Raw genomic sequence first — 11,036 nt, 5'->3', positions numbered from 1 at the left:
ATAAAAATAAACACAAAGTATAATGTTGAGAAAAACAAATTATGTTTAATAATTGACATTTAAAAATACAATGTTATCTTACGTGTTAGTTTAAATGGTTAGACACAATTGATTAATGCAATAATGAAATACAACGGGTAAGTATACATATAATTCACAATTACAGATAAAGACATAAAATATACATTCACAATAAACATCAAAATAATTTTTACATAATCGCCACAAATTATGTATTAATTTGGATAAATTTAATAATCTATTGTGTTATCATTAATATAAGTAATTATTTTCAAATTATGTTATTAAATTAATGCATATTTCATGTATGTAATTAAATTTGAAACATTTTTAAAAAAATAACTATGAATTAAGACGAATACTGTCTTAAGATTTATTTCCAAATAATATTTTTAGTGATTTTTATTTGAAATTTACATTTCATAATTTAAAACGAATTCATTGAAATATTGTGTTATTAAATTAAAGTTGAATTTTTATGAACTCTATTAGACTATTTACTGACATTTTAAAGTTAGTTTTTAATGTTTTATAAATAAGTTCAAATAGTTACCCTTTTAAAGTGAGAGCTAAGAATTAAAAATTTTCACATTCACATAAAGTTCATTTGTCTAGATTTCACTTAATTATCTAGTGTAATATCTTAAAAAAAATGATTTTTTTAAATATACATTAGAATATAACATGATAGATGATTATATATTAATTAATTAATTAGTATTTAAATATTTTTGACACAATGAAAAAAATTAAATAATTTTATGCGTATAACATTTTTAGCTATTGACGAAGATATAATAAAATGAGATGATTTAATTAAATTAATCAAGGGAGTTATCTTTAATAATAATAGTAAAAATACAATTTTGATATAGAAGTGATATAATTTTTGGGGGACTTAGCCCCAAAGCTACTTTGTTAATGTTTGTCTATATCCTGAGTCCTGAAATGAATCAAAATCGTATTAAATATTAAATATTGTTTGTCGTTTCTCAGTAACTGCATCACATAAAATTCATAATATTCTGGTAACACAAGATTATATTTGATCATAAACAAACTCATTATACCCTTAAGTAAATGATTTATTTGTAATTGGGAATCAAGGTTATACACAAACATGTACACTTGTAAAATTTAACATTAATTTTTTATTTAACATACTTTTATTTTATAAGTACAGAATCAATAAATAAATAATTAATCGTTTGACTAATCACATGAAGGTTTTTATTTACAAACAAGTTGCATAATAAAAACAAATTAAATATTAATATTTGATGTGTTTTTACACATTTTTCATTTGTTACATGTTAAATAAGCGGCTACTCACTGAATTGTACTCATTGTATATACTTTATAACATCCAATGACCCAATCCGAAATGAAAACAAAAAAGTACAATAAAATTTAAACATTTACAGTGATTCATCCAGTAGTCAAATCTATGTTAAAGTAAAAAACATCGAAGACGTGCTTTAATCAAATATTCCTTGGTTTGCAAGTGGTTTTAAACATGTTTATCATTCGGCAGCGGCTGAAAAATGAACAATCGGTTTAGGAAAGGGAGAACAAATTAATTATTTTTTTATTAAAGCCATTTTTACATTAATGAGGAATTCTTAACATTTTACATCTAGTGATAAATTATAGACAAATATAATATTTTTCAAATAACACGACGTAGTAAAAGACAACCCTGGAGGGGTATGGCTATACGAAAAACTTCACGATAAAAAAAGCTAATTGATCTTGACTGTTTAATTTTATTATTTTAATTAGTTTTATTTTTACAATATTTTTAATCAGAATTACTATATGCAATCGAAAATTGTTTTTATTAAGCGATTTTAAAATAACGGAGTTGTCAATATCAAGTGAAAAAAACAACATGAAAATTTAAAAAAAATCGTAACTATTTAAATAGATTTTTAAGATACTATTTTTCAATATTAGTTTTTTTATATCTATTTTTAAGAAAAATTATAAAATAAACAAAAGAGCTTGTTTGAATATTTTACTTTTGAATTTAAGACTTTTATAAAAAAAAATATTACCTTTAAACATTTTGGAAGGAAAAAAATCACATATGTTTGTTTCCAAGTAAATAACTAATGAGTAATCTCAGTTAAGAGCGATTTTCAAATTATAAAATATAAATAGTCAGAGGTAGTCCGTCGAATTATTATTTATCGAGTGAGCTGTACAAAACCTCCAATTTTTTGTAGATCAATAATTTTATAAAATTGTAGCCTTTTTTGTGCTATTGCTTCAGAATGCTAGTGAATATATTACATTTTAAGTAAACATTTTCATTTGAATTTAAAAGTCTTTTACTTATGTATAATTATGATAGATAATTTTGAGGGGAACTTGAATAGGTAACATTATTGTTTCAGATTAAAGTATAAAAGTATTACCAAAAAATGAAAAATAAACAGTTTTTTTTCATCAAGTACTATCGACTAGAACTGAGAAAGAAATCGGATTGATCAGTATTTGATTTCTAATCCAGATTAGCATAGATTGAAAAAATACCACCAATCTGAATCATAGATCAAATCCGTTAATTCATAAAAAAATCATTTTGTTACACAAAATAAATTTTAATTACTAAAAACCAAAAATATTACATGACACGAATGATTACTGCAGTGCTACATGCCATTTTTTAAAAGTATATTTTAATAACTAATAAATTTGAACGTCCAAATGTTTACATTATAAATACTATTTTCTGTAATATTCGAACGAAGTGTATTTAAATATTTAAAGGGATACCTGGTGGTGCATCTGCTACTGACGTTGTTTCTGCAACTTTAGTTGGAACTTCTTCGGTGATAATAGGAGGTGGTTGTTCACCTTCTGGCGTTGCTGCAGTTTCTGTTACTGGAGCTGATGAATCAACCGGCGCACCTTGTTCAGTTGACAGTTCTCGATTAACTGGCACCGATGGATCAACTGAAACTGCAGGATCAGTAGGATTTGCTTCAAGATCAACTGGATTTGATGCTGGATCAGCAGGATCTGCTGATGCACAACCATCAGCAGGTGCTACGCGATCAGTTGAAGTGTCTTCAACTGGTGGTCCTCCTTCGAGTCCTAAAATTTATCATTGTAAGCAAAAATACTACTAGCTAGTAATTTTATTTACAAATTCTTTTATGAATTAACGAAATAAAATTTGGTGGAGCGAGTCAACATTTTTAAATTATTTAAATTTATAAATTTAATTGAATAATTAATAATAAATATACCTTCATCTATTGATTTTTGTTTCTTGATTGTGTCTTTGACAACTGAATTCAATAATGGTTGCGGTATAGCCGTTACAGCGGTCATTAGTTTATCCACAAGGTCATCGACACTTAAAGGATTGTTTGAGCAAACTGTGTCTTTTAGGTACGCCCAAAGTTCTATTTGGTAAACAAAATATAAAGATCTTACAAATAAATAATATAATTACTTAATTAAAAAAAATAATATATACTTTTTAAAGTTTTAGAATTATATTTATATAAAAAAAAAAACTATATATTAAATTAAAAAATTCAATATTTTTCTGGGGCGCCCCAAAGAAAAAAATTAATTAAAATACGAATCAGAATTTTACATATTAAAGAATATAAAAATATCGGTGTTTGAAGTGATCCAGTCCTTTGAATTCCCATGTAAATCTGCTACTTATTTGTTGTATTTTATTTTTGACATTAAATATAATCAATAACACTATTTCATTACCCTCAGGAGCTGGTGACGGTGGTTGAGGTTCTGGTTCTGGTTCGGGTTCGGGTTCTGGTTCTAAATGTTCAATAATTTCTGCGTCACTTTGAGGGTGATCTTCGGTAGCATCGGTTAAATCACCTGCAATGGATTCACCTTCCGTTGTAAGACCATCATCTGTCTTATTGTCGTCTTCTGTTCCATCATCTTCTCCTTCACCCTTAAAGTTTATTTAAAATCATATAATTATTTATTGAAATTTCAAATGAACTACAATGAAAAAAACATTAGGAATTGAAAACATAAATATTGAACTAAAAATGATTTTATAATCTCTTACCTCAGTTTAATTCTGTAGTTATACAAAATATATAACAAAGGAATCCTATTGATAAAATGATAAAAAAAAAATAATATTCTTTGCCGGCTTGATTACATTCTACGAAAATGCCTTAAGCTAGCTCGATTAGTTTCTACTAGAATATAATTATTATGTTTAATTTACATATATATTTGTGCAAATTTTCTAACGCGAATGTCTTAAAAGAACTTTTTGAAGTTAGATTACTTATGTTTCTATTATTCATATAATGGAACTATAGGCAAGTAAAATTAGGATTTTATGATTTTGTTTAAAATTAAAATCAATGATTAATTTATTTAATATTTTTTGTTAAAACAAGTTATAATATTTAAAAAGAAAAATGTATAATTAATTAATCAAACAAAAATAGTTTAATGTAAAGAGAGAAAGTTTAAAAATGTATAATAATAATAATACGATAGCACAGTGGGGTCGCGGCACAGTGTGAACGTGGCATAGTTGGAACTAGTATAGATGATATCTGACAGTGATTAAAATCACTATCATAAGAAACGCTTCGATGCAAATCGGTAGATAGCATTTAATTTTATGAAATTTATGGATTATTCAAAAGCAAAATTCTGACTCAAAAAGAATAAATAAATCGGCAAACGTTCGTCGCATTCGTATTTGATAAAATTGGCAATTTAAGCTGATTCAAATGTTTTTTTCAACTAAAAAGAAAAAAAATTTTAAATAAGTTTAACTTTATATTCTATATCAACTAAATTTATATATTTTTCATGAAAATCAATGTATCCCATTATAAGGAATATTAAAATAAATTAAAAAACAATACCAAGAATTTTAACACAAAAATAGTATACTTTTGAATATGATAACTATGTTCACTACATTTCGACATTTTTGTTTTCATAGTATTGTATATTACATAAGTTTTAATTTAAGATTAAATAAAAGTGTCAATATTTCCGGAAAATTTTCAAAAATTGAGTTGAAAAAGTTTAACTTGTGTGTAAAAATTGTTATTTTGAAGTCAGATTTTCAAAAAATGTATATCAAATGAAAGAAGTAAACATAAAGTATTTATGAAAAAATAATTGTATTGATCCGTACATTTTTTGAAAAGTTATAGTAATTTAAAGTTGAAAAAATAAAATATGAAATCGTAAATTTTAACACCAAATTGTATGTTTTTTAACTACGACAATCATTTGCACATGATGATAAGATAAATCGTCGGGACAAATTTTTTTTTTTTGATTTTATAGCACATAACATTAGCTTTATTTTACCATATGTTTGAAGCTTGTAATATTTCCAGAACATTTTTAAATATTAAGTTAAAAAATTAAAATTATAGTGCAGAAGTTACTATTTTGAATCTTCCCTGTAAGCAAATAAAGGGTCAGATTTTCAAAAAAAATTGTATCAAATAAAAGAAAATTATCTATGGTTTCAATAAAAAAAAAAAAAAAATTTGGATTCGTTTATTTTTCATTAAGTTATGGCAATTTTTGAAAAAAGTTAAAAAAATGTCTAATTTTACCAATTTTAAAAATCGTAATTTTTTGGGGGATTTTCACTATTTACGGGGAATGAGGGCAACATTTTCAATTTTAGAGGGTAATGTCTTTAACTAAATATGATTTGTGATCTTTTGACGTATCATTGAGAAAAATCGTCCAGTGAGATATGAGAAAAAGTAATGACAGACACACACAAAAAAAAAACACATCATGTTAAAATTAATACATTCTCAGCTTCGCATCGAAGCTAAAAATTGTCTAAAAAATAATAAGTACAAGTAATTTTAATCATATTGATTATTACTTATTTATGATAAATTTTACTTGAAAAGTAATTTTTATTTTTTTAAAAACCTAAAAGTTGGTTACTTGCCTATATTATACGTTAAGATTCATAAGTTTTATGGAAAGTTTCATGACTTAACGTAATTATTTTAAAAGTAAAGTTGTCGTCAGTGGCGAAAATAGAGATAATAATTTCTCAAACTAAAAAATCTAATGTTTTTATTTTAAAATTTTTCTTTTCTGATAGGTAAATTTGATGTAAAAATCTGAAGAACCATAAAATAATTTTGGGAGGTAATAAATCCCTTGAAGAGAAACATGCTTTTAGAATATACACTTTAAAAACATGCATAAGAATTTTATGTGACATCAAATATTTTTATGTGTTAGGGATTTCAGTGATTATAAAAAAAAGATGAAAAACTATTGTGTGATTATCGCGTATCGAGTTTTTCAAAAAAATATTTCAAGAATTTGTTTTACATATCTTTCATCCAAGAACAGATACAATGTAAGACGACAGGCGATATTTGTATTATTTCTCTTGGTCACTCATAAATCTCAGTTTGTTATAACATAACTCTAAATATCTAGATTATAATGATACAGCAAAATAGTTTGAATATTTTGCATTTTATTAAGACTGAATAGTACGAGAAACTAAAAGTCTTCTAACACGAATTGTTGAAATTTAAAATTAAAGGTAGTATTAAAAAAACAAGCCCGTAAATAATGATCCCTATTTCGAATTTAACTAATCAGATTGATCTTTACAAAAATCACTTCAATAATGCAACTGGTTTGCAAAAAAAGTAATATCGGTGGTATTAATATGTGCTTTGGTAACGAGTGTGGAAGAGGTAATAAGTTTAACATTATGTATATAGGAATACAGGGTACACATGTTTTGTTAATAAAATTTTACACAAAATAACTTTAATGAGTCATTTATAGTACGCCGCTTCCGGCAACAAATATTTTGGTTATATAGTTAATAACAATTACATGCTGGTGGTGAAGTCATAATAGTAGAACATAAAATGTAATATAGAGTAATAAATGAAATAAATAAAATCTGGATAAAAACGTATTCAATTGGCGGAGGATACACAACAATGGAGTGGTGTTGGAGTTTATGCCTCGTTTTCCACTACCTTCTTTTCGTCTCCCTTTTTCGACCAATCTGGTTTTTTCTGTAGGAACACAAAATTATGATGATCATATAGATTTTATTTCAATTTGAGTATTTAACACACCTCTTTGTCTTCTTCTTCCAGGGTGAATTCCTTTTTCTTTACAACTTTCAACTGGTTTCTGAAGTTGAATTCGGCAGCTTTCTTTTGGAGTTTGGCAAATTTGTTTTCATATTTAGACACCTTTTTCAATGTTGGTTTGACGCTGTTGACAAAATATAATAAATGATATGTCACAGATTTATTATTTTTTTATTAAGTTACACTTACAATTTTCCTCGTAAGTCATTAACTTGGCTGTTCAATTCGCTGATCTGTAAAAAAGGTTAAATTATTGTGCACTCTAATTGATGGAAATTAATTAAAGAAAAGCAAACATTCTACTAATAATTTATTACAACGCTAAAAAGTTACTTCACACTGAAAGATAAAAAACACGATTTGGTTTATAGTCTAATGTTAATGAAAATTAAATTATAATACTCTAATTATCAAAGTAGACAATAAAATTATGTAGAGCTTTTAATTAATAAAGTTAAGATAAGTTATAAGAATAATTTTCAAAAATTTCAATTTTATTACTATTTAGGACTACTATTATTTAGTGGTATATTTCTAAGTATAAAAACAATTCATCGATTAAATAAAAAACAATAGTCTTAAGGGAATAAGGTGATCAATCAGAAGCTATAATAAAAACGTAATTTGATTGTGCATTCGGGTAATTTATCACATTTACATGCTGAAAAATTCAACGATTTACCTCGAAAGCTTTTATTCTGAAATCCCTTTCCAAATCAAACTTTATACCTTCCAAATTGTAAACGCGCTTCCAAAGTTCTTCACAAATCTCAGCAAGCTCCTCTAAACGTATTAATACCATATAATAGTTGAATTATATGATGAAAACAAATAAAACCCTTATAACCATTAAGAAAACAACCTAAATGTTTAAAAATAATCTCAAATAGTATTAGTTATGCTTAAATTGTAATTTTATTTTTATTGTTACTGAGTTTATTCTCAAACTTTTTACCCATATAGAATTCGAGAAATTCCTATGTTAAGGTTTGATTTAAAAAAATACATTTAAACTCTGGTGAATCAACCAGTTCCCTGGAAAAAATTGTCTTACTGGAGTATCTCTTCAAATCAATTGTTTAAATGAAAGGCTTATTACCATACAAAACTGTCATAGTTGCTTTAATGGTAATCTGAAGCCGTTACGTTAACTGTGAGCGTTTTTGGCAAACAAATTAGTGTTCGTGCGCGCTACGCATCTGTGTGTAGTTTTTTCATTTTATCTAAGCGTTAATGTCGGCCAGAGCAAAAAAATATAAATCTCGACGCCCTTGCTCTTTGACGTCAAGCCAAAAAAAGGGACGGCTGCCGTTAATATGTTATAAAGCGAAATACAAAATGATTTACATAACAAAAAAGTAACATAATCGTATTTTTAGCGTCAAAATTGTGTAATACGCGAAAATTAAAAACAGCTAGCTACTTTATTGTTACACAAAATGAAAAAATTATTTTTCTTAATAACCGTGTTTCCGTTCAGTGTCAAAAAGTTAAAATTGATTCAAAACTGATATTTAGACATACATTAACTAGTTTTATCAACATGTCTAAATAAAATATATGAGTTCATAAGATTATCTATAGGTTTAAAAATTTAAATGAATTTTTCATTCTGCGTATCACTATTAAAGTATAATTAAAAATTTAATTCGCCATTATTTGCATTTCAAAGCATTTTGGCCTATCTAACCTCGAAATCTTTCTTTTTCACGACGTATTCTAAATCGAATTTTTGATCTTCCAACTTGAGAATCCTTTCATAGTATTGTTTGCAAATAGTTTTAATGGCATCTAATGTGCACCAAAACAAAATTAAATATACTTTAGTTCTTGAGAATATGTTTAAATAATTGAGAATTGTATAAAAAAATATTCATTTTCATAAATACTTAGCACGTAAATGAAATATTTTGTATAGTAAATTTATGTTATTGTAAAAAACTAAAATATGACATCATCTTACCTTCACCAGCGTCATCAACGTTCTTGGGACGTCCGCACCTTTCTTCGATGATCCGCCTCCTCTCAGCTGCCTTGCGTTCTTGTTCTTTCTTCAATTCTTCAGCGGCTTTCTTTCTCAAAAGCAACTGTGACGAACATCACTAGTTATAACTCAATAGTAGGCAAATCAAAAATAAACAATTAATTCTTACACGAAGTTTCTTTTTCCTGTCTGGAGTCATGAAACCTTTCTTGGCTTTCTTGGCTTTGGAAGCTTCTTCCATACGTTTGCGTACTTCGGCTCTTTTGCGGTCAATTTCCGCTTGTTTTGCTTTCCTAGCCTATAATCCGCATGTGTTACAATTAGTATACTGAAAACGTTAGTGTAGAGGAATAATTAATTTAAACTCACTTCATCATCCATGTTTGTAGATTTGTTACTTAAACTTGATATATGAACAAAAAATCTGCAATTATTTAAAACAAATACATTTTAGTAAAACATTAGCGATATTTTAAAATTCTTCAACACATTAATACTGTATGTTATTAATTACTAGACTTGCTATGCCGTAAAAGAAAATAGTTTTAGAATTTTACAGCAAGTCCGGAAATTCAAATAACTCAAAATATGATATAAAAAATAATTCCATAATTTTTTTCTAACCTGAGCTAGTCGGCGGCACAGCTGTCTTCACCGGATTGAATGAGCTCTTTAACACTGTTTCATCTAGGATGAGATGGTCTATACGGTTGACATACAATACTGTCAGCGATTGGTCGGCAAGACCGCCCCGATTTATTTATAGCGCAAAGCTTTTACTTTTAGCCATCGAATTTAATGTGTACTGTAAGACTCGGGCGAAATACCAAAAGACACTGCTAGCATAGTATATATGTATACTATTTTTTCCATACGACGCCCAGCATATAGAGGCTATTTTTAGTCCAGGCCACCGCCTCTACAGCCGCTCGCCCTATTGTAGTTATATTATTTTATTTTAACATAAATAATTATTGCATTTTCATATTCCTATTCGGTTGGGGCCAGTCAACGGTACTGACGGAACGAGGGGAGGCGGCATCTGACTGATATCGACACCCGGAATGAACATCTGTAAGGGTAGGAGCGTTTTTGCAGGTGTATACCCTACTCGGTAGGTCAAGGATGCTCGCGGTCGACTAATCTCACATATGCCCTAATTGGCCGACTGCTTGATTATCTCTGATCTAAACGCTCTGGCTCTGTATTATGATAAGAAGGGGTAATTTATTCCCCTCTCTTAAATATCAGGTGAAACTAATAGATCCCTAATTGTATTTTAGCACTGCCACCTAGTATTGATTATTTATTTATGTAATCAAATGACCTGTTACTATGACCACTAGGTAACGCTCTAATAACTTATCATTATAAAAATTTGTAGGAAGGGTTTCACATTTTAGATGAGATTTCGCTCATTGAATAACAGTAAAATATGTAAATTTAAAATTTATAATCTCATGGAGTTCCAAAAAACAAAATAACTTTTCGATTTGAGTTAAAAATAAGTAAAACATATTTTTTCATTGAAAAAATTTATATTGTAAAATTTTAAAGACTATTCAAGATCATGAATTTGAAATATAAAACGAAATTTTTTTTAATTTGTTGATAATTATTATGATTTTGTTTACCAAATAAGTTATTAATTTCACTGTGTTCAGACTATGTTAAGTTTTGCGCAGGTCAGATTAGTGGTCCAAAATCAAAAAGCTATTTATAAGGAAAAGTATTGCTTCTTTTTCAACTATTACTACTCATAATTACAGCCAAATTATAGGTTAATTATACAGTAATGTGGTACTTTACCATAGCAGCACTCAATAAAATTCTCATCTAATTAAATAATAATAATAATTTATGCTTTTAACACTTAATAAGAAATTGCAAACAAG

The 11,036-nt window shown here is 27.1% G+C and overlaps 1 protein-coding gene across 3 annotated transcripts; it reads right to left on the bottom strand.

The window, feature by feature from the left end:
* Nucleotides 1-1,044: 1,044 nt before the first annotated feature.
* LOC126899978 (troponin I) lies at nt 1,045-9,875 on the bottom strand. Of its 3 annotated transcripts, none has more exons than XM_050675296.1 (12): nt 9,766-9,875; nt 9,511-9,565; nt 9,311-9,439; nt 9,121-9,244; nt 8,848-8,948; nt 7,347-7,390; nt 7,140-7,281; nt 7,038-7,076; nt 3,763-3,964; nt 3,279-3,437; nt 2,803-3,123; nt 1,045-1,558 (listed from the first exon to the last, which is right to left on the bottom strand). In XM_050675296.1, the coding sequence occupies exons 2-12, from the start codon at nt 9,520-9,522 to the stop codon at nt 1,545-1,547; spliced, it is 1,287 nt and encodes a 428-aa protein (XP_050531253.1). In that variant the 5' UTR covers nt 9,523-9,565; nt 9,766-9,875; the 3' UTR covers nt 1,045-1,544. The 3 variants fall into 3 exon arrangements, with proteins under 3 accessions (XP_050531253.1, XP_050531254.1, XP_050531255.1); XM_050675297.1 differs by lacking the exon at nt 8,848-8,948 and adding an exon at nt 7,840-7,940; XM_050675298.1 differs by lacking the exons at nt 1,045-1,558; nt 2,803-3,123; nt 3,279-3,437; nt 3,763-3,964 and having other exon boundaries at nt 6,815-7,076; nt 9,766-9,874.
* Between the last annotated feature and the right edge of the window lie 1,161 nt (nt 9,876-11,036).

This window comes from Daktulosphaira vitifoliae, unplaced genomic scaffold, assembly GCF_025091365.1.
Source record: "Daktulosphaira vitifoliae isolate Bord-2020 unplaced genomic scaffold, ASM2509136v1 Scaffold_2, whole genome shotgun sequence".
Classification (NCBI taxonomy): Eukaryota; Metazoa; Arthropoda; class Insecta; order Hemiptera; family Phylloxeridae; genus Daktulosphaira; species Daktulosphaira vitifoliae.
Note: the sequence above shows the minus strand (reverse complement) of the source record. Positions and strands in the feature narration are given on the sequence as shown.

Bases quoted from the DNA above. Each gene is read 5' to 3' on its own strand.
- LOC126899978 (XM_050675296.1), bottom strand. The intron at 9,245-9,310 runs GTAAGAATTAAT...TGTTCGTCACAG, and splicing joins ACAGGAAAAAGAAACTTCGT to TTGCTTTTGAGAAAGAAAGC. The intron at 3,965-7,037 runs GTAGTGGAAAAC...ATAAACTTTAAG, and splicing joins AAAAGGGAGACGAAAAGAAG to GGTGAAGGAGAAGATGATGG.